This window comes from Phaethon lepturus, unplaced genomic scaffold (genome assembly GCF_000687285.1).
Source record: "Phaethon lepturus isolate BGI_N335 unplaced genomic scaffold, ASM68728v1 scaffold3009, whole genome shotgun sequence".
NCBI classification, from domain to species: domain Eukaryota; kingdom Metazoa; phylum Chordata; class Aves; order Phaethontiformes; family Phaethontidae; genus Phaethon; species Phaethon lepturus.
In genome coordinates, this window is record NW_010561071.1 from 112219 (window position 1) to 136556 (window position 24338).

The 24338-nt window shown below is 36.1% G+C and overlaps 1 protein-coding gene across 1 annotated transcript in view; it reads left to right on the forward strand.

Annotated features, from left to right (window-relative positions):
- The first annotated feature begins 7393 nt into the window (after positions 1-7393).
- LOC104626040 (apolipoprotein B-100-like) overlaps positions 7394-24338 on the forward strand; it is a 36751-nt gene continuing 19806 nt past the window's right edge. The window contains 18 exon segments of the mRNA XM_010293851.1: positions 7394-7508; positions 9223-9261; positions 11699-11814; positions 12917-13062; positions 14102-14255; positions 14440-14595; positions 15572-15696; positions 15884-15969; positions 16738-16957; positions 17968-18195; positions 18388-18505; positions 18628-18774; positions 20079-20290; positions 20622-20859; positions 21399-21575; positions 21876-22067; positions 22825-22992; positions 24163-24338. The exon segment at positions 24163-24338 is cut by the window's right edge and continues 8 nt beyond it. Of these exon segments, the coding sequence (XP_010292153.1) occupies positions 7451-7508; positions 9223-9261; positions 11699-11814; positions 12917-13062; positions 14102-14255; positions 14440-14595; positions 15572-15696; positions 15884-15969; positions 16738-16957; positions 17968-18195; positions 18388-18505; positions 18628-18774; positions 20079-20290; positions 20622-20859; positions 21399-21575; positions 21876-22067; positions 22825-22992; positions 24163-24338 (2756 nt within the window). The 5' untranslated portion in view covers positions 7394-7450.

Sequence of the window (24338 nt, forward strand, 5' to 3'; positions counted from 1 at the left end):
AGCCTAACAGGTGCAGTTCATCATACAGTAATGAAATTTATAACCTGGTCCATATACAGATTGAAGTTCAGTCCCCACCTGACAACCATGTCTACTATCACTCTTGTGGCTTCATACATTTCATTATCATTTCTGGTACTGTCATGCAAAAAGTACTGACTCATTTTTTTTTCTTCCTTGTATAACATCAGCACCTTACTTAAATGAAAAAAGGAAAAAAAAATCTCCTCCTCAGATGAGTCATTGGGGAAACCTAACTATTTCCTTAACTATCATGTGCGATCTTAGTCCAGAGAGCCTTCCTTGTGGCCTTCAAGCAGCTAGTATGTCACAGGGACATCTTTTGCAGTATTAATTATCTAACATTAGGAGAAAGCTAGTAGTGAGAACGTCCTGTGCTCTATAAGACAAGTTAGTCCCTTTGTGGTTCTATTCCCTACTGCTAATGTGAAGACAGAATCTTTTTCCCTAAGGAGAACAGTGCCTTGAAAAGGCTCAGGAATGATCTAGTAAAATTCATGTAATACTGTGTAGAAATTTGTGTTGCACAATACCAATTAGTTAAAATATCAAATTGACAGATCAGCTCAGACACTAAGTGAAGGCGACCTGTCCGACCCTTTGACTTTCAGTGAATATTGAACAGCTCTCAAAAGCAGAAAAAAAAATGAGCTGCTCAGAGTGGTGAAAAAATGAGGTCCCAAAACAACTGGAAAAGATTTAAACATTACTCCCCCATGTATTTGTGGGTAGCAGAAGCCAGCAAAAAGAAAAACAGCAAGGCAGTAGTTCTATAAATGATAGTTCTTACATTCAAAAAGGCTAAGTATTTAACTGTAGCGTGCCTATTAGAGGAACGTGGTATTCTGTAGAAAATTAATATGTGACAGATAAATATTTGAAAAGAAAAAATTAAAAAAGGAGAGAAACTGTTTCTCTGTTGGTGAACTTGACTTATAAGTCTGGAAAAGAAATTGAGCCTCTGAGAAGTGGCCAGATGCAGAGATGAGGAAAAGCATCATAGAAAGCACAGTGGTGGTGTGAATTAATTTTGGGAAAGCAGTTGGAATTTTGCAGGCAGAGATGGCATCCTGTGCACATGAAAGCCTGTGGAGACAGTATGAGCTCTGGCAGTTTGAAGATGGTGTAGGGTTGAAACCGTGGGCAAGATGAAGCAAAAAGATGCACAGGTTTTCAAATTGGGGTTCTCAGAAACCATGGTTCACCACTGAACCACTTGTGTCATTACACTCCACTAGGATACAATATTTTGGCAGGGCTGGCGATACTGGAACATTACAACTTGCAGAAAGAGGATGAAAAGAATGCCACTGGTTTCATGGAAGTTACTAGAACAGCAACATGTAATTTTTCTACAGGAAATCCCTGGATTGTCATTGTGACAGTAAATGGGTTATTTCTTAGTTTTACCTTTTTTGCAGATGCACTGAACATCTGTACCAGAAACAGTGTTATTAGTACTAAAAGCGACAGTAGAAGATCAATCTTCAAGTGGTGAGTTTAGGAGGAAGCATTTGAATGGAAAGTATGGGTAAACAAGAAATTGGAAGAAAAGAAAAGAACATGGATAAAAATGCTGGTTTAGAAATACATCGAGCACTTCAGCATGTCACCTTATTGGTGAAAGAGAATAAAGTAGAGGTTTGCAACATCTTTGTAGGACTCTCAGCAGAATTCAAAACTGAATGTAGAGATCTCAGCCTACCACAACTCAAAAGTACACTTCTTTGCCTAGGGACAAAACAAAAGGATGGAACTGGGGAGGTTTAATACTTCAAAAGGAGAGTGTGAATAAAAGCCTCAACAGAATCAGTACATTTTCTTGTTAGTGCAAAAAGAAGACAGACGCTTTGCGCAGGAATATACTCAAAAGAACTAAATAAATATGTAAAAAGGAAACATTTTCCACTACCTACAAGGAGAGAAATTCTGGAGGAGATGGCTTATGCCAAATATTTTTCTACTCTTGATGCCTCAGCAGGCTTCTGGCAGCAGTTCTTAGACAAACAGAGTGTATGTTTATGCACCTCAAACACCTCCTTTGGGAGGCACGGTTTCCTCCAATTGCCATTGGGTTATAGTGAGCACCATAGGTGTTTCGCCAGAAAATACAGCCATTTTTCTCCGATGAGGGACGTGCTAAGATCTAAACAGATGACACTGATCTGGGAAACACAGTAGAAGACTAAGACCAATGTTTCCAAGAAGCTCCCAAAGAACCAGAAGTGCTGGGCCTTGACCTGAATCACTAGTAACAAAAAAAATGTGAACACCATGTCGTGGATATATTTCTTAGAAAAAAAAAGAAGAAAGAAGGAAGAAAAAGGGGAGAAAGAAAGGGAGAAGGAAGGAAGAAGAAAGAAAAGGAGAAGGGATAGAGGGATGGAATGGAAGGTACACAAGGATTCTTTGGAATATGAGCAACTTAGTACCAAGCATAATTGCTTACATAAACTGTATCGTTGTCTTGCAAAAGTCATTGAGTGAAAATGAGATGCAAAATTTAATAAAGAATCTAAACGAGTTGATTGAAGAGGGCCTTATACTAAGACAATGCAATAACAAGCACAAGATAAAATATTTGGTGGATGTGTCCAGTGAAGGTGTTACCACGTCCCTCTCTTAACAGTACTATCAAAACATTTGACCAGTCTCCAGTGATAGAAAAAGGAAATCTCAGTATCATCAAGCAGAATAAAAGACCATTATCTATAAGATATAATGTAATGTAAAATATAGTATGTAAGATAACATATACATAATATAATATTTAATAACTATAGACTATATAGTTAAAGGCTAGTGGATTTTCTGTGTTTGTATTAGTAGTAGCAAAACCGTTGTTGGCATAGCCAAAAAAGGCACGGTAAAACCAGTTCCTCATTGGGAAAGACAAGTGCAGGAAGAAGGGCATTCAGTTTCAGATGAGTGGATGCATCTTCCTCTGTGCAGCTGTGGAAAAAAGTGTAGTGAAGTGAAGTATGAAGACAAAATTTCATAAAAGAAATTGTTCTTTCTAGAATCAAATCTAGACTCTGAATGTCGGGAGAACTGCTACAACTAAGACTTTGCAAAAAATAGAGTGTTAATGTACAGTATGGCTAAGAAACAAATTTGAAGCCCAAATCCTATCAGTTTCTATTTAATGGTATTCATATGAAAATCCCTAAATAAAACCGAAGAAGTGTTACAAAGATGCATACATTTATACTGGAAAGAAACAGCTCAGTAAATGTACAGTACTGTGGAGGCCACCAAGTCGTGCCATACGTACCATAAATACAGGACACCATAGCATGCATCATGGAATAGGAGCTATTAAAAATGCTTTCCCATGCTGACTCCCAGCTATATGCTGGCATTAATTTACTGTGCTCAGTTTCCATAGCTTTTCTAGATTCTACAGGTGACTGTGACAATCAAATCCATTTTCATTTTAAGTGACTCATATGTACAATGTGCCATGGCTTACAACTGAGAGCTTAAGCAATTTGAAAGTAAGTAATACCTGTACTCAGTCCTGAGCCCTGGTCCCTGCTACATGTATTATGTTTGCATTTAATCCACATGTGCAATACATCCATAGCTGAACCTAGGACTTCGTCCACCCAGGTACATGTCCCGATGTGCACAGGACTTGTTTCGTTATTTACTTGTTAAATTTTCTGGCTCTACAAACCACATCATGGCTACATAGCAGTCCAGGTTCATCAGAAAGGCTGCTCCCAACCAGAATTACATGTAGCTTTATACATAAGACGCTTATACATGGGATCAAACCCTCTCTCATGATGGCAAAGCAGGAAATGGTCATCAACTTCTCGAGCAAGTGCTGTAGTTCCAGTGGAAATGCAGCTGTTCCAGTCATTTAGAGTACAGTAATGCACCCAAATACATAAATTCTTCATCTACGTGTGAGTCCATGAAGGACAGAACAGCAAATGATCACACCCTCATCATTTAATTGGACTCCACTGTACAAGGTCCAGAGCACCCTGATCTAGTAAAATCTGTTTTGAGTGTGGAGTTGGATAAGATGACTTTTAGAGGTCCCTTCCAAATTAAGTTGATTCTACGATTCTACGATTGCTACGGCTTCCACATCATGTCAGAGATTTTCCATATCCATAACACCCATGCACAGATTATCTCTCTGTACAAAATTAATTCAGCATATCAGAAGTACTGTCATACTGCCTGCACTTCTTAAGACCATTGATTCAGTCCGTACACAGTCGGTCTGATGAACGCATGAAGCAGTGGACTTCATGAACACCAAGTCCATGCATGTGTGTGACACCTTCAGTTTATAAATCGGTCTTTACAGATATGAACTGCACTTACTCTGTGTTCTACAAAGAATCTGTGCGTGTTCTGTTTTTCATTTTTAGGTACTACCAACTTATGAACATACAGAACATCCTAAACCAACAGCAAGATTTTTAGGAAAGGAAGAAGACATAATTGGCAAAATTCATGAAATGTATGACAGCTCCAGCTAGCTTATTTCAACAGCATTAATGAATGCCCTGCATTTTCCTCGATAAGCCATGAAACTTCATTTCAGTAATGGTTAGTTACCAGATGTTGATGACATTTTTATGTCCTTTAGTAAGTTCTCCTGGAAAAAAAGGTGTGAAATGTCCAGAAATAGTTCTTTTCTCAATAAAATTTGATCATTGTTTTAAAATAATTTTTAATATTGGCATTTAAGTTTTTGAAGGGAATGGTGAATAAACTTAATGGTCTTTGGCAGTACCTAGTGCTTCAGCAGTGCTACCTCACCATGGTGAGAACCAAGGCCCAAACTGCCCCTATTTCCGAGTAATATGGACTAAATGAAAAAAAAAAACCAAAACCAACACGGAACACAGCACTCACCTCAGATGGTTTGATCCAAAGACAGTTGGATAACTTCCATTTAGGTGTTTGTTTTTCAGATCAGGACCAAATCTGTGCAGATTATAGATATACAGCATATACCAAAGACTGGAGCTACTTCCAGTGTAAAACATCAAGGAGTAAAGTTTGACGTTTCTGTCGTCCTTTCTCTTTTCAAATCTGTACCAATACCCTCTGCATGTCTTTGGCATATAGAGTGCAAAAGATGCAAAGAGATAAGACCCGTGATACAGTCACTGGGCTTCAGAATGTTTCCATCTCCAAAGTCTTAATTTCACTTCCAAGAGATGCACTCAGAGGAGAGTGGGACTTAGCCAAAAGTAACTGAGAAACACAAAGAATGAAATGAGATAATATGATTTTTAAAAGATTGATGTGGATAGTAAACTGTGTTCTGAGGTCAAAGCCCACAATTTCATAGAAATAACTGAAATAAGAACTTCATGTTGTCTAACTCCATGTGAATATTGACTTCTTCTAATGAACTGAAAGCATGGGGATTCCTTGATGATTTAATAGATAAAAGTACTCTGTGGCATTTTGTGGCACCTGTTGTGAAAAAAATGCTGTCCCTTGACTAGGTAATACAGCAATATAAACCTGTCACAGTAGAGTGATGCACCCATGTTACCTGCATGCTTATGGGTTGAGTAATAACTTCTGTAATCTCTTTATGTCCATGCGACGTCATATTAATACAATCAGTCAGGCTCAGCTGGAGCCCAGATAACCACCTGAAGGCAGTGAGGAGACACAGGCAAAATAAGAAGATAACTAACAAATACCTGAATGCTGGACACTCCAGAGCTCCATTTATCTGCAGTGTTAAAGTGAACAAATAAATAGATTTTAAGTAATAATCCACATCTCTTGATGTTTGAATGCAGAAAGGGATCAAATGCTATGGGCAAAAATATGACATTTTTGTATGGTCTCTTTGGTAGAATCATTCTAAAAAGTAAAATAATTGTTACATATCACAACACATATTAAGGCGGTTGTGGACACAAAACTAAACAAAAATCTATGTTGCTTTTTGGAAGTAAAAAACAATAATCTCTTATTGGTTGCTTTATTGTTTCTGTGGTTGGTATAAGCCAAGGACAGAAACCAAAATGGAAAATTCTAAAAAATGCCTTCTTCATGATGCTCCCAATACTGATGAATCCACAAAAGAAATTTCCGCAAGAAATCTCTCTGAAATGGCATGCTTTTGTTAATGTCATCAGGCAAAATCCTAATTACAAGGAAGATGTCTCCTTTACTGGAACGTACACCCCGTTGTACATCAATGCTTACCATTTGGCTTAACTGATGTTAGGAGTTACATGATCATAGTGCATCCTGGGAATGTATCCCAACTATGTAGTCCAAGAGAGAAAGAGTCTGAAGGAATAAGAGACTTTAAAGATAACTTTTAAATTTAAAGTGATGCATGGTAACATTGTAATATTTCGAGGGAAAATAAATTATCACTTAGCTAAGCCAAAATTAGATTTTTTATTCAACAAGCAAAGAGGAAATATTTTGATTTGGGAATGTCAAAACTTTTCCATTTGATCAGATATATGAAAATTAAATTTACTGAACAAAATAAACTTAACTATTTCAATAGTCTTTTTTTTTTACTGCAGTTAGCTTTGATAGATACGAGTAGAGAAAGAATTCAAGCAACTAGAATTTCTCATGACGTAAACCCAGTCTTTTTTACCAATATACATATTCATAAAAAGGTTTGTCTGTATTTTAATCAGGTTTATCTTCTTAATTCAGATAAATTTTATTATCTTATTTTCATATTTTTGCTATTATTAGCAAACATGAGAAATTGAATCTAAAAATAATGAAATAAAAAAATCATGCAGAATTTACTTTCAACATCAATATGTCCTGATTTACTGGAATATTGCAAGTAAATGTAAAATTATTTTTAGAATGGCATATGACAAATTTTGCTACAAGAAAGAAAAAAATCTTAAACTTCCATTCTCCTGCCTGTAAAGGGAAGATGTCTAAACTGCACAATAGTCATTTTCTCAAATACTCATACCCTTAAACGCCTCAACATCTGTACTGAAAGCATGCCGCAGTAATCATTTCTTCCAGCTATAATTTATGCATTGTAATCGTTCCTATGTAGATGTGGGAAATTTATTTGAATACATTGTCAGAGTCTGTAGCTGAGGGATTTTGCTTCTAAAACTCTTGTTGAAGAAAAAAAACAGTGAACTGGAAGAGTGACTTATCTCCCGTATATGCTCCGTCTTCTGCCTTCAGGGACTCCCAGCAACCAAAGCAGAGCATTGTCTGGAGCGCAGTGAGGATCTGGGACTCTCACCTTTGGACCTTTGGCAATTTGCTCTGAGCTTTCTAAACCGTTTGCCTCAGCTGCTTGCCACAGACTATATAAATGGAGGTCCAAGTCAGAAGGCTCATTCTCCCTCTGAGGCGGTAGGGAAGAGGTGAAGAGGGGAGGGAAGGAAAAACGGAGGAAAAGAAGGAGCAGCAAGAGGGGTCGGGGCTCACCATGGGCCCTGTGCAGCTCTTGCTGCTCTTGCTGCTGCTCAGCAGTGGTGTCCTCACACGTAAGTACTGCCTTTTATGTTAGTGCTTTTTGCTACTTTATTTATGAGCATTTATTTATGTTAAAACAACACTAATGCAAAAATCAACAGGACAATGGATTATAGAATTAAAGAGGGCAAGTGTGGCAAAGGTATCATCTCTTCCCTTTGTAGGACTGGGCAGTTGTAAGAGGAGTCCAGCATAGAAAAAGTCACAAATGTCATCAGGTGTCTTTGATCAGGTTTAATGTATTTTGCAACTTGTAGGGAATTCACACAATTTATTTTGGCCTAATGTTTTTTCTGTAATACTGTCCTTTTAAACCCTCATGGAGATACTGTAGCTTGGAGATACCATACAGACTTATCCCAGCTGTTACTAAACTATTTTGCGGTAAATGTGAAGACAGAGCGCAATAAAGCAAAATGTCTTTGGCAGGCGGCAATACTGACATTTGAAATACAGTTTTGTGTTAAAGGGACATAGTCATCAGTAGTAGTAGCAGCAAAAGAAGTAGGCCAGTAGAGTTTTTGTTCCTAAGATCCGAAAAGACAGCCTAGATGGATATGGTGCTGTGGATTGTGAGCTATCCTTGCTTCCCAAGAAGTGGCTTTTTAGAATACGACACTATAGTATTACTTAAGACTTCAGGAACCTTAAGGAGGAAAGTGAGTCCGGGGCCAATTATGCAGGTCTGGTTTTGTGTGCAGATTGATTCCATCATAAATACACCTTTGTTGAACTAATATTCTGTTGTTGACTGATGTTATACAATTTTAAAGGATTCACTTGTTTCTAATGGTTATTAATAAAGTTATTGCTGTTACTGTTGCAATAGTAATAGTAATATTGCTGTTGCTGTTACTGTAACTAATGTGACACTCTATTTCTAGAGTGGTCAACCTTAGAATTCCCAGAATGAAAACTTGGAAAGTGTGCAGTGAATATTGTGAAAAGTGCTGGCATTCATGTGTTACATCCCAAAGAATGACATAGCATCAAATGAAGACAGCAAATTTACTAGATCATATTTTATTTTATGTTATTTTATTGTATTGTATTGTGTTGTATTTTATAAAGAGTTACATAGCACATACCTAAGATTGGAGCAAATGATTCTTCTTAACTTGAATAGGTTTCTAGTCAGTGTCCTTTTCCTCCAAAGAATGAACTCTCAATATTCAGAAAAGATTTAATAGCAGGCAATTGTAGTATTAATCGTCAAAGCTGTCTTTTTAAATATACAAGCAGCAAAATATAGCCATTCATCCATTATGCAGTATTTTTGCGTGCTCAAATAGACTAAAATTTTAGTGAACCATGTTATATGGTGCATTTCATCTGTCTACTTCTAGATTTCGTGCCCATCATTTATAAACTTTCAATTTCACATAACATAGGGCTTTTAAAAATTCTTGTTAACCTATAATCTTTTCCTTCTCAGTTTAAATCAAAATAATTTAATTCAGTGACTTAAAGATCCCATTCTGAGGTCTTAGTTCACAATATCAAGGCAACTACTGCAACTCCCTTTAGATTTGACTCTCTACTGTCAATGTTAGTAGTAGCTTTATTATTTACAACAGTATGCCAAAATACATCAAAAGTTGGCATGAATTGAAAAGATCTTACAATGAAAATGTAGTATACCCATTTATATTTCCATAGCCCTTGTTTTATATATAGCTACAAACTTCTTTTCCACCTTTTAATTTTCGTTTTTATTCTTTACAGAAGAAGAACCGCCTGAAAGTGGAAATCCAGGATGTTCAAGTAACTGATTTCTTGCATCTGCTTTTGTTATCTTATGTCATTATATGAACTGAATACATCTTTCAAAACTTGACTTTTCCTATTCCATAAATCTCTTCTTCTGAAATAACTGAAACAGAAGTGATGGCAATATTCTGAAGTCTTTTTTGGCATTTATTTTAGGTATTTAGTTTTCCATAAGGCTTGGCTCAAAGAATTTCAAAAGTTTCCTAAGACTGGAGAAGCCGAGACTGAGTTTCTAAACTTTTAAAAATCTCGCATTAAGAAACTGCTTTCCACTGTTTTGTTGATTTCTTAATTGTCAGGTGCAAATTCCTCAATCTAGAAATCCTTGTTCATCAGATGTGAAGCTTTAGCAGTGAGGCTATATACATTACACTTTACCGTGGGCAGCATCTCACTTCTCATTTACCCTTCACAATGGCTTCTAAACACACAGAATTGCACTTGGGTATCTAACCAGATACCTGCAGAATAAATCATCAACTCTGTCAGCAAGGACAGCAATTTCTTTAAACAAGTCAAGACTCAGGAAATGCTGACTTTATGCCCTATCTTTGTAATGAACTCTGACTGGCCCTGACTCCTTGGTTAGATACATAATGTTCCACCATAGGGTCAAAGTACCGAATGAGTTGTTTTGTTCTTTGTCCCTTTGGATCATCAGGATTTCCCTTGTTGGATACTTTAGCACCATCTCCAGGCAAAATTTGGTTTATTTCAGCTGCCTGAACCAACTCAAAGACTACTGGGCTTCATTGCCAATTTCTTGTTTAGTTTTGATACAGTAAATTATTTGGTATTTGCATTTCTAATTTTATGTTTTCCCTCTTCCTTTTCCATTTGTTTCTGTTTAAAAGCAGTAAAACAAAAAATAACTAGCCATTTGGCTTTAGTGTAGTAGATACTGGCATTGCAAAAATTTCTGAAAATGTACAGTTAAGCAATGTTATAGTCCAGGATAGCCAAAAGTGACAGGGATAGTGTTGAATTGTTTTATAGCTGTTAATTTTAATGTTAATTAGATAACTTAATTCAGTTTTCAGATATTTGTAAGATGCTGATTACTGTATGATGGCTAGTATTAATTATATTAATTCTGTTTAGCAATTACATGAAAGTAATATCAGTTAAAACACTATTAAAGTATGTAAAGTTTATAAAAGTGATAGTCCAAGGAGGAAATTCAAGATTTATACTACTATTCTGTTCTCCTCTCTAAGTATGCAATTCTGTGACATAAAGGGCAAGATGACATTGCCGTTGGCCTCTGCCATGACAAATATTTTATAAAAGGCAAAGAGTAAGCTACATTCATGGCAAGTATAGGGAGGCAAAATCATACAGATTTGATGGTGGGCGTGTGGGTTTACACTGAGATGACTTTACCTTTTTTTTTGCTATAAATGTAGATCAGGATTCTAATACGTTCAGTCACAAATAAACACAGAGGTGCAATTTAGGAAATTGCTTTTCACTCAGGATCACAACAATGTCACAGTCCCAGTGAGTTGCTCAGTCTAAACAGAGGGAACAGTAACTTCGGGTTCAGATAGACCTAACCTGCTCTAACATAGTCACTTAAAATGCCTGATCATAGTATGTTTAGTGTAAAATGATGCCTGCAGTTATAATGGGAGTGAATTGTAATTGAGGACTTTGGCCTACGTTATGCATTCCAGACACCAAAAGATCTTATATCCCTGTGTTTGACACTGAGACAATTTTTTTTTTTTTATGTCTCTATTACCACATTTATTCCTGCTTCTAGGGTTTAAAATTACAGATGAATTGCCTCTGAAAGCAACAGGGACAGATTAAACACAGGTGAAATTCATCCCATGAAAGAAGCCCATTAGGTTTTGGAGCTTCCTTTGATAAAAAGAGAAATTCCTGCAAATACATGCCTCCTGCCTTATTCTTACTCATAATGTAGTGCTTTTTCCTTGTTCTGGATGCTCTTTATATAACTAAAGTTTATCTCCATTAAAAACAGCCTACTCTAGTAAAATTTGCTGATCTAGTAAGTGAATTAGAGCAGATCATGAGATATCTCATCATCAAGATACTCTTGTCGATTCAGGTGAAATGGTATTGAGGAATGCTAGTTCCTCAACAGAAATTAACTTTAATGGGGCATGATTTGAAGGCCGGATGGGGTGATATTGTCATATCTCATCAAACAGAGCAGGGTACCCCAAAACTTATGCTTCCCCCACAAGTTTTGTCTTATGCTTCAGAAAGTATCCAACTGACACGAAGGCATTACTTCTTTGTCCGAAAGCTGTTCTGTAAAAAGAAATAATGGGAGGGTCCTCATGTCTTCCTTCATATGTGGCATTCGTTTTAGTTACACAACACTAAGCGTCTATTGTAAGGATCTACATAAGCATATCCTACCCAAGTCATAACAGCACTCTTGTTTCCCCAATTGCAGAAGATGCAACTAGATTTAAACACCTCAGGAAATATGTTTACTTATATGAAGCAGAAACATCAAATGGGATCACGGGAACAGCAGATTCTCGAAGCGGTTCAAAGATCACTTGCAAGGTAGGAAAAAAGGAATTAATACAACCCTTGGGATCATGGGAGCTGGCAGCTGGGGAGCATCCATCAATGTTTTTCCAAACAAGATCATTCTTTTGAAAGGCACATGTTGAGAGTCCTGAAGACTAAGCCCTCCCTGTCCTAGACAGAAGTCACTGAGGGTGGCAGAAGTCCTTCATACCACTGTGCCAGTGCATTTCAATCCTGACCTGGCTGTACTTTTACAAGAGAGAGGGAGAAGACCTAGTAGTTCAGTTTTCCGTAGCTCCCAGGCTGAGTCTACCAGTGTCCATCAAACAATTATAGTTGAACTAAAACAGCTCATTGATGCCATGAATACCACTTGATGGCCTGTTGATGGTAACAGTCAAGCCAGGATCAGGGCTGTAAGAGGTCCCATAGGCCATTAAACTACCCAGTGTCGCTCCATCTTGCACAAAACTTTCCCATCATGGAATTTTTCTGAAATGAAGTAAATGGGGAAAATATTTGTATTTAGCACACACTGTTTTGACAGAGTCTAAACATTGATCAGTTTAGTGACTCTTGCTTTTATACAGTTCTAATACGAGAAATATTCAGAACCTATGCTGCTTGTTTACAGTGTATATAGTATACCCCATGCCATTAGCCAAGCAAATACCTGCTTTCACAGAATCACAGAACCACAGAATCACTAAGGTTGGAAAGGACCTTGAAGATCATCAAGTCCAACCATTAACCCAATGCCACCATATTCCCTAAATCCTGTCCTGAAGCGCCACATCCACACATTTTTTGAACACTTCCAGTGATGGTGACTCCACCACCTCCCTGGGCAGCCTGTTCCAATGCTTGACCACCCTCTCAGTGAAGAAATTTTTCCTAATATCCAATCTAAACCTCCCCTGGCACAACTTGAGGCCATTTCATATGCTTTCACATCTTCCCCCTCAAGTTACCTTAAGCTTTTTAGAGTACTTTGGAATCTTTCCCAACCGCTGCTATATCAGGGTGATTCTGACTTCACAAACCCAAGGAATACCATATTTTCAAAACTGTAACTGGATGATCCTGGAAACGTGATAATGAAAAAAGGATAAACACATCATATTTGTGTTTTCAGGTTGAACTGGAGGTACCACAGCTGTGCCACTTCATCCTGAGGACAATGCATTGCTCCCTGAGGGAAACATTTGGTGTTGACACTGAGGGAAGGGCCATGCTGAAAAAGTCAAAGAACTCTGAGGACTTTGCAAATGCCATGTCCAAGTAAGCAATGTCAGTTATCATCAGTACTCGTAGCCTCAACATGGAACAGGCTGCAATGTTACAGTCCACCCTGACTATGTTTGTCCAGGCATAGAACACATTTCATGATAACATAGTAGATTTATAAAGTGATTCTGCAGCAAAACTCTCCCTGTTATAATTTAGGGCTACCTTGGCACAGTTCTCAATTGCTAGTAGGGAAGTTTTTTTCCCTCCAGAATTTTCACCTGGAATGCTTTTGTCATTTGTATCACCTGCATCAGGAAACTGTTGGGTAGTCCCCTAAAAGATTATTGGAAGTGGAATGTTCCTTCTTGTAAGCAAATTCTCAAATGTTTATGTGCAGCCATTTTAAGATAATTTTCCTTTGCTGACATGGTAGAATGACTGTGCAATAGAAAGGCATTTTAGACTGAAGTCCAGATTTCCTATCACGATCTTTAATGACCTATGCAACTTATCTTTTCTATACTTACCTGCTTTCGTAATTTACTGCTACTATTCCCTCCACCCAACTAATCTGTAGTGCTTGTCAGTCATGTTTTACTCATGCACCTTCACACTTGTTTCAGTGCCTCGGTATCCACTCAATCTTTTTTCACAAGCCATAGATCTCAAAACAATTTGAGACAATGTTAAAATATGTTTCTCAGGAAACAATCAAGGTTTTATTTAAAGACTGCAGCTAGTAGAGAATCCTTCCCATCATTTTGTAGCCCATTGCAGCAGTTAATAATTACCTCATTCTAAAAATTTACTTATCTCATCTCTGAATTTGTGCAAGTTCAACTTCCAGCCATTGCTCTTGACATTTGTTTGTCCTTAGATGACGTAGTCTGCTGATATCAGAATGTCCTTGGTTAGAATTTTGCTGCTTTAATAGTAATACTCACTAATAGTAACAACAGTGAATAGTTACTTATGATAGACCAAGATAAACATGATGCTTTAGCTATACCCCAGCAGTTTATTGATAACATGTTCTTCACTGGGTGGCTTTAATGCTATTTCATACTAATGTTGGGGTTTTTTGGGGCAGGCATGAGCTAAAATTCATCATTCAGGATGGAGCAAAAGTCAAGCTGTATCCAGAGAAGGATGAACTTCTGAATGTACTGAATCTCAAGAGAGGGATCATCTCAGCTCTACTTGTGCCAACAGAAACAGTAGAAAACATAAAAACAATTTCAATGGTAGGTGTTTTGAAAGCATTCACTTTATTTACTTAACAAATGGAAGAAACCTCACCTAGTAGAGTTACTCTTGAACATCATTTTCAAAAGACCTGGAAATTCAGATGAGAAAGGGTGCCTTTCAGCTAGATCAGAAAATGTCTGACAGCATGAACAAAGACGCTGATTTCTGTCTTCTTTCCAGGATACTGTATATGGAAAGTGTGACAGTGAAGTTGAATTCAAATCTAGAAAAGGAAATGTTGCAGAAGATATTTCAATTAACAGGGACCTGAAAGCCTGTGATAACTTCAGTCCAATCAGAGATTATGTCAGCCCTATTGCCATTGTAAAGGGACTAGTAAGTATACAATTAAAAATATATGATGTAACATTCTTCACTATATCACTTAAAATGATAAACTACTACAACAACTAAATTTCATATTTATCTTCTAGAAGCTTAAATAGGTTTTCTGCATTGTTGCATTAGATCAGATTGTGGTTTTGTTGGCAGTCAATAGAGAAAAACAGATGCAGACAGAGAGTGTATTTACTTTCTTTCATGTTCTTTTCATTATTTTTTAAAGGAAAGCTTTTCATAGACAGAGTTTGTACTGCTGATTATGCGATTTTTAGTTTTGTGGGTCAAAATTTTCAACATTCCAATTTTATGTATAACACCTAGTCCATCAAACCCCTGATGTGTATACGATGTGCAGGAGGAGAGGGCTCTAAATGCCCTGAAGTAAATGGTTTGTCATGCTGTTCAGGCTACATGTTAATCCACAATGATCAAATGCAGTTGCTTGCCTGAATATTGTCAGATTTCTTCCTGCTATCATGACACCTGTGCTTTTGAGTGTTCTCCCTTAAAAAAAATAATTAGGATTTCATATCATGCTAAAAACACATTTTATAAATTCTGCCACTTCTACAACTTGTTGTAGAAATCTTTAAAATTTGTATAATGAGTGAAATTAAAAAGAGCATCAACCATTACAAGGGGCCTGAACTACTTTAAAAATTACAGGCTGGTTTCTATGAAGGAGTCCTTTGTTGCAGGCAGCAAGGGATCAGTCATGAAGTAACTACTAAGCCAAACACCTCAATAAGGCCTAAGGGAAAATTTCAGTGGGATTTTTGCCTGTGAAGAGACTTAAGACTAAAGATTGATCCTGCACAATTTTGTCTTTGTGTGAGAATGATTTCAGTTATGCACCATTGTTTCCAATATGCTGCAACTGCTAATATTACAGTAAAACTGCAGCAGCCTTTAAAACTATGTTTGTTTCCTATACTATTTGGTAAAATGACTGCCAAACTCTATTTTACAGAACATCCCATTATCTACTCTTCTAAGGAGCACTCAATTCTGTCATTACAATATTGATGCAAAGAAAAGGCATATAAGAGATGCTGTCTGCAGTGAAAAACACCTCTTTCTGCCTTCTTCCTACAAGTAGGTTGTTCACTATTTACCATTACTCTTTATTTATAAATATTCTTTTTATATAGTGATATATCCCATTCTGCCCTGACTTCATCCCCGAATAGCCATTTTGTTCTCAAGGAGACAGGAGGCATGGCAAGACCCCTCAAAGGTACTTAGACTCAACTAAAGCACTGAATTTTTCTTTGTTTGCTAGAAATCGCTACGGTGTGATGACAGAGGTCAACCAGACACTGAAGCTTGAAGATACCCCAAAGATCAATAACAGAAATTTTGATGAAGGTATAGCTGCAATTCTCAATAATACAAATATGGGGACAAAATACAAATACAGGCTAAATACAGGGACAATTTTTTTTTAAACAGTGAATGAATTAAAGATGCAGTTATAGGGACCAAAACAATTAATAATTTTTAATGGAATTTGATCAATTTAGTCGGGAAAAATGTTGGGGTATAAAATGGGAAAACATGAAAAGTTTAAAAACAATTTAATTTGAAATAATCTTTCTTTTTACATTTTAGTTTTGAAATTATTCTTTATAATTAAAAATTTATAACTTGCTTGGAAAGTAATTTTAATCTTATTGGAAATTAGTTTAATGTGCTCTTTTTAGCTAACCATAATTTCTTATGCAACTTTTAGATTCAGCTGCCAAATGTAAACAGTCCATGATTACTATATATTTGGTTCTGAAACACACTTCTTTGACATGCAGTTGTTATTTCTAATCATTACATATTTCTCCTAAGATATATTCATTAAAAGTTGAAAAGCAAACTGCTAGTATAAAAGGTGTTAAGGAATCATCTTCATGAATATTTAAAAGAATGTATGCAAATAGGTGGTTTTAAACTTTTGGGAGAATTACATTTATATTCCACTCCATTATTTTTAGAAACAGTTCAGCTAAATATGTTTAACTTCATCAGTTATCATATAAAATAATCTGCAGAGTTTATAGTTATACTGAATGTATGACTGGAAGATGAAAATGAACATAGCCCCTTGATAAAGACATAAAGAATGCAATTTTTTTTAATTGCTAGATGAACTGGAAGAGAAAGGACTTGCGCTGGAAAGTATAGATGCCAAATTTCCCAGGCAGGGGGATGCTGTTCTGAAAACCCTTCAGGATCTGCAGAAACTTACAGCCTCCCAACAGAACCAGCAGAGAGCAAGACTCTTTTACAGATTTGTTTCTGGACTTAGAAGTTTACCTAACACCACTCTTGGCTCTCTTGTACCAAAGATGATGGAAACTTCAAGGTATGTTACAACAGTTCCTTGTGCAAGTACACCACATGTCAATGCCATTGCAAACCCATTCTAAACTTGATGATTTGCCGCAAGAGATTTTAAATTAGAGGTTAATTAGATGTAAAGAGTGTTTTTCAGAAGGATATGTATCATCAGAATTACCTAGGGACAGAAATAAGGAGGAGAGAATAAAACCTGTAGATTTCACATTTTTCCATCAGAAACGCTCAGTTGTTAATTGGAACTTGAACATTAAATATATGAGAACAGGATAAGAATTCAAATAGATCTGAAAGTTCTAGCCTTCTATTTTTATTTCTGTTCTGATCATTCCCCCATCAAATCTTCCAAACTTAATGGAGAAGCTGAGCTATAAATTAGAGTATTTCATAGCCCAGCACAGGGTTTTTCTCCCCACCACCATCCCAAGCGTGTATGCCAGACACAATCCTGTGGATATGTTATTATAGCCAAATGCCTTTCATGGAGTTTTGCTCAAGGACAATAACTGTAATTCCAAACTCCCAAGTCTGACTTATAGCAAAGAACACAGTTTTGAAAGTGAGATTTTTGGAGACATGGAAGGCCACCATTCTTTGGTCTGACCCTGCCCTCCACTCCCCACCTTTACTCTTCTGTCCTAGCCAGACTTGAGTCAATTTACATATATTTTATGTCCTCAGTCTGTAGAGGGACTAGAGCCTCAGTCAGTTTCAATATATTATATTATAGTACTTAAAGTTGTAGGAAAGTCTGTTGTGGAGAAAAAAAAGATACATCTGTGTAATGATACACATTGATGCTTTTCTGTTGTTCTAATCATGTTATTAGTGTAACTTGTAAAACTAAGAATCTTCTTTTTGATAAGCAATTGTGTGATTTGCTTCCAGTCATGCATAAGCATATCTTTTATACTGACACCTAAACAAACCTGTCAAATGTTTATTTCAAACTTGGAACATGCAGTGGTAAGTGCAAACAGGGAATTAATTAATCAAAGTGATCTCTTTTCCTTTCAGTTCCATCACAGTTCAGGCCCTGACTCAGTGTGGGACTCCAGAGTGCTATGGTGCAGTCCTTCAATTACTGAGAACTGGAAATGTGAATCCGCTTCTGGTAGACCTGGTCACATATACCCTGGGACTATTGCCTTCTCCAACTCCGAAAAGAATACGGGAAATACTTAACATGGCCCAATATCAGCCAAGTAGAGCTTCTTTTTATGGCTTGAGTCATGCTGTTACTAAGTAAGTAATGATAGCATGTAATTGTACAAAATAACCTCAAGAAAATATTACAATGCTTAGAGTAAACCCTAAGAGTAGTCACATTTTGAGGACTTTCTGTTATTCTCATTAATTTGCTCTTTGTGAATAGAAAATAAATAGACATTTCCTATTTTCTCCTTTTGTTTCTAATGGGCTTCTCTATTTCTTTAGGTTCTACAACGAGAAGATAATTGTGACAGAGGAAATCACAGATGTTGCAGACTTCATGGTATCACTACTTGGCACTGATTGTTCTGGGGAAGATGAACTCACATACCTTACACTTCGGGTATTTTTATTTCCTTCTTTCCTTATGCAGGCTATTATTTTAAATTGTAGTGCATATATTACTCTACTTCTCTTGGTGGAGAAAAAATATTTATCATCTTTCTGTGTTTTCACCACTGACAGGCTATTGGAAACATGGGTGCAGTAATGGAGAAAGCTAAACCCAACCTGAAATCTTTTCTGAAGACATGTATCAGAAATGAAGCTGCATCACTTTCAGTTCAGAAAGCAGCTATCCAGGCATTCAGGAAAATGACTATTACTGAAGAGGTAAATTGGGTCACAAGAACCAGCATAAACTGTGTTCAGTTCACCTTGACTGTTCACAGAAGTTATTTGCTACACAAAAACATTCCCATTGTTTCATAGTTTTGCTATCTCCTTTTTAGCTGTCTCCAGCTTTTTTAGAACTCCTGTGTTTGTTTAGTTTCCATACATATATCTGAGAAGTTCTGCAGACTTCTGACGTAGTGGGTGTTGTTCCTTTGAGATGGAGTTGGTTTGTACAGACAGTCTCAGTTTAAATGGGAAGTTTGGATCTGTTCCTGTTAGTGTCTTAAATGGAGTTCTACTTATTTAAAGGTGGTTTTAACTAACAAATTACCCCGGATTTAAATAAATTTAACTAAGAAAAAATCAGGTTCCTATTTTATACTGGCATTTTGTTGTCATTTTATTAATAGTACTGGTTAGATTTATGTTTACATTACAGTGACATTAAAGTACCTCTACAGAATGTGTGTCGTTATACAGAGCACTTCAGCTTAGTGTAGTAAAATAGTTTCAATATCAACAAGTTTCTACTCTAAGAGACATACTCTTGTTCCCAGACAAGGCTTAATGAGTTTAGGAACCTGGGAAACACCTGGAGCTCACATCCTCAGATTCAGTTTAATTTAAGACATTTAAATTTTAAAATTATTATTTATTTTCAAACTATGATTTTAGTTTTTCTGCAACAAGATTTTGATTACCTTCTTTTCCTAAATTAAATTATCTTTTTTTCCAAATTTTGAGAATATGTCTGCAGACCAGAACACTTCTGATTCCCAATAATCAAAACTCAGCATTCTAAACAAAAAAGTAACCTGCCAGATATAGGATAAGATAATAAGTTTTAATAAAACCATAAATTCTATGACATTTTCTAGCAAAAGAAACTTTATCAAAATAGCTTCAATGAAATATTTTTGATCAGTTATAGAAATAAGGTATAGAAACCTGAAAAAATTACATGCTGGAAATTATTTCATTCTATATATTCCCCAAAGAGTTTAGCAGTATCATCTACTAGCCAACTTATCAGTGCAAAAATAGCTTCAATGAAATATTTTTGATCAGTTATAGAAATAAGGTATAGAAACAGTTACACAGTCCTGAAAAAATTACATGCTGGAAATTATTTCGTTCTATATATTCCCCAAAGAGTTTAGCAATATCATCTACTAGCCAACTTATCAGTGCAAACCTGAAAAAATTACATGCTGGAAATTATTTCATTCTATATATTCCCCAAAGAGTTTAGCAGTATCATCTACTAGCCAACTTATCAGTGCAAACCTTTCTCTATATAGGACCGTTCAGCTCTTCTGAAAGCATTCCAAGAAGGGGATGCACCTACAGACAAACGTCTAGCAGCCTATCTCATACTGATGAAAAATCCTTCTCCAAACGATCTTGCAAAGATTTTGAGAGTCCTCACAAAGGAGAAGAACGAGCAAGTGAAAAGCTTTATTGCCTCACACATTGCCAACATCTTAGACTCTGAAGAAGTAGGCATTGAAGAGTAAGTAAAATTTAGTTATATACTGGTCTCCTAGGAAGAGCAAAATTCTGACCATAATTGCAGTGGTAGTTATTTAGCAGCGCATTTTATGTTTGTTTTCTTTGTTTGAACAAGCACATCAGCTGAGTAAATGTATGGCTTGGTCAGAGCAGTGCCAGCTTACAGTCATTCCCGTCTTATTTTTACTGTTAATATGTGCAGAGACCTAGCCGTTTACAGTCACCTCAGTTGTATGAATGTCTGCAAGTGACACAATAAATCCCTCAACTAAGACTAAATGAGGTTTTGGAATTTATACTAATCATATTTGCATTGCTGTCCTCTTTCCTAGGCTAAAAAGTCGAGTTGAAGAAGCTTTGAAAGGAAACCAGGTCCCAACAGCCAAAGATTTCAGAAAGTTCTCACAAAATTATCAGATTTCCAAAAGAGTTTCTGTACCTGGAGTTGATCCTGTCTCTGCCAAAGTAGAGGGAAATGTGGTATTTGATCCAAACAGCTATGTTCCTAAAGAGACCATGCTAAAAACCACCCTGAATGTGTATGGATTTGGCCCAAGCGATATCTTTGAGGTACAGTAATTATCAAAAACTTTTGCTAGTATTCAGCTGTGTTCTTTCTCATTTCTGTTTTCTTATAACAACTTTCTCTGAATAGTGTATTGTTTTTGCAAGCTTTGGGAGAAATCTAAAGATCACTATGTTTACAAGGGGACTTTCATTTGATCTCAATGGGCTTTAGAGCAAGCCATCCATTATGTGATGTCACCACTGACTGAATGGACGACGCTGTTGAAGTTATTAAAGGCCTCAACTAGGGTAAAATGAACCCATCTGTAACAAATTGACTTCATGCTAATGAATCATTACTGGCACATTGAAGTGCTCAAAGTAGGTTTTAAGTGAGATACAGCCTATGTGTAGGTTTTTTGTTGGACCTCACCATGGAGATAAAATTAATTGTAAGACCTAGTATTCCGTATCTTCCCTTAAGAATCATAGACTTGTAAGATACACTTTAAATGCATTGTTTGTTCCCCAGAAAGTCTGTTATAAAGCTCCAAAGAAGTGGGGAAACTGTCTCAGTTCTTGCATTGTCCTGTTCATTTTAGCTTGGCTTGGATGGAAGGGGATTTGAACCAACACTGGAAGCTCTGTTCGGAGAGAAGGGATTTTTCCCCGACACTGCAAGCAAGGCCTTGTACTGGGTTGACGGCAGAGCACCAGAGCAGGTTTCCAAGGCACTTTTTGACTATTTTGGTTACTCCCAGGATGGCAAGCAGGATCAGGTACAGCTTGAAAACATTCTCTGTGCAGCACGGCATACCTATCTTTACACAATAATTACAGCACTTCCCTCTTTATTCTATATGAGCCTTCTCCTCTTCTGGTACGCTAAAATAAAAATCCTTAATGCTATTTAACAATGTTTTTTTCTTACTTGTATGTGGGAGGGGCCTTTGTCTGGAGAGAAATCTGTAAGAAGTGCATGTGCAGATTAGCTGACATTCAGTAACTAACCATTCTAGATACATGGTCTTACAGATTTCTCATATATCTGTTTTACTACATTGTGACTGAATTTTCAGGATATCATGAAAGGAATAATGCTTAACCTTGAAAAATTGATAAAAGAACTGGGCAACAAGGAAGCTCCTGAAGGAAGAGCATATCTGAGAATCCTGGGAGAAGAACTTGGGTACATGAAACTCAATGATTTCAAATTGCTGGGAAGCATGATTTTAAAGAGTGTTAAAACTCTTCAGACTATTCCCGAAATGGTATGTTTCTGATGCACCAATGTGTATTATTAATTTGGGTTTTTCTACAAGATTTTTTGAAGATTTAGGTTGTGTTTACATATTGTATAAAGAATGAAGTTTTGATACCATCATGAAATTAAAAATATTTAAAATAACGTATCCAGGTTTAGTCTGAAGGACTCTGAGAAATCCGTGAAGACTCCACAATAACCAAGTGGAGTTTTTCTGGAAGATGGGAGAGAGGAAAGAAAAGGGCAAGGTTCAGATCTTATTGTATGACTGAGATATCTACTGGAACAATGCCTAAAATCTTAGTGTTGACCATTATGTTATACTATTAAATTTCTAACTATGAAAATGTATATTGATATTAAGCAATAATTCATCATGTTAAAAGGAAAAGAACATGTAGTACAGTTTAGGAATATTTGGTAAAACCCTTCTTTCATGGAAGTAAAAAAGTGCTTTGCCATTGACTTTGGGGAGGTCAGAATGTTACATGTTATCTAAGCCAATTCAGCTTTGTATGTGTATGTCAGGGTAGATGACCCGTGTGTGGTAAAATCTAGTGTTTGTTTAAAGCTGAGATTTTGATAAACAGTCTTTAGTATATTTTTTGAAACAAGGAATCTGTAGAAATTAGATTTTGTACTCTATATGAAATTAATTTTTGGATTATACAGTTACAATCATTCCATGATCTATTTTTAAAGTATGAAATGTGTGTATTCCAAAGTGTAATTTGTTAGTGTTCATTTCCTTGTTTGATTCACAGATTGCACAAGCCATCTCAAAAGGTGTTGACAGGGATTTATTTGTTCACTACTTGTTCATGGACAATGAGTTTGAGCTCCCAACTGGAGCAGGTTTGCAACTGAAATTTGCCTTGTCTGGAATAGCAACACCTGGGGCAAAAGTAGCTGTGAAGCTTCATCAAAAAAGTGTAAGTCTCAACAGCTGGCTATATTTTGTCTCCTCCTAATAATCTATAATCTCATTTAGGGATAAAACTGTAACACCAGAAGAATTTTAAAGACTACAAAATACCCTTGAAATGAAAAAAACAAATTACTTATTATAGGTGTCCATTTAATTTGTGGATGACATTTACATTAAAGTAAGAAGTAATACTTATAATAACTTATGAGACGTAATAAAATTTATGAATTAAAAGTATTTTAATCACCCTTTCAAAAATAATCCTTTTAATCTTTGTTTATTTCTCGCTTCCTGTTCTCAGATGAGAATAGTACAAAATCTACAGCATGTGAATTTGCTGTTCAAACCAGTTCATACAAAATGTTGATCTGTCCAATGCAAAATGAAAATTTTTATTTTCAATGGAAAGAAATATTGAAAATTGGGTTAAATGAAATGTTTTTTATCTGAAAGGAAGCATTTCATAATTGTAACAATTCAAGAGCATTTGAAAGAAAATTAATTATCCAGTTAAAATATAAAAATTAAATTAAATATTCCCATTCTTTTTTTACTTTTTAATAGCATTTTTCTCTAATTTAAGTCAATAATTTATATAAATTTCTCAATAGTTTCAGTTCACCTAAGCTTTTCATTTCCCACCATATACCCAATTTAAGTAAAAATTGAAAAATAAGTTCTCAAGTTTAGTACTGGTTGCCTTTTAGTTACCTTTGGAATCTTTTCCAGAATTTTGCATTCTATCCCTTCTTTCTGTAATGGCCAAACCAAAAGCTTGAAAATAAGTTGTTTTCTGTTTAGAGAAATTAAAATCTTGGATCCATTTCTGTTTTGTCAAATACTTTATTCATTGTATTTGAAAATTGCTATTTTTTTTTTACAATGGAAAACTGGCTTTTGTCTTCAGATTTAAAAATACATGCAAGTAGCTCCATGTACAAAATCTTTCTGAAGCATGAGTATTTTTACATTAAAGTAGGTAATGTTCCTTGATGTATATTTCTTACGTTATAGCTACCACTTACGTGGTCCTTCTGCTTATGTGACTTGGGTGTCAAATTTTTTGAATATATAAAACCTACCTCTAGATTATCACGAATATTAAATTTGTTTTATAAAACCAGTAAGAAGTGTGTTGGACAAATAAATACACCATTTTGTTTCTATTAAATAGATGCAAGCAGAACTCATTGCTAAACCTTCTGTAGCAATTGAGTTTGTAACACACCTGGGAGTAAGCATGCCTGAATTTGCTAGAAGTGGCATGGAGATGAACTCTAATATATTCCATGAGTCTGGAATTGAAGCACATGTTAGTATGAAAGCTGGACAGATGAAATTCAGCATTCC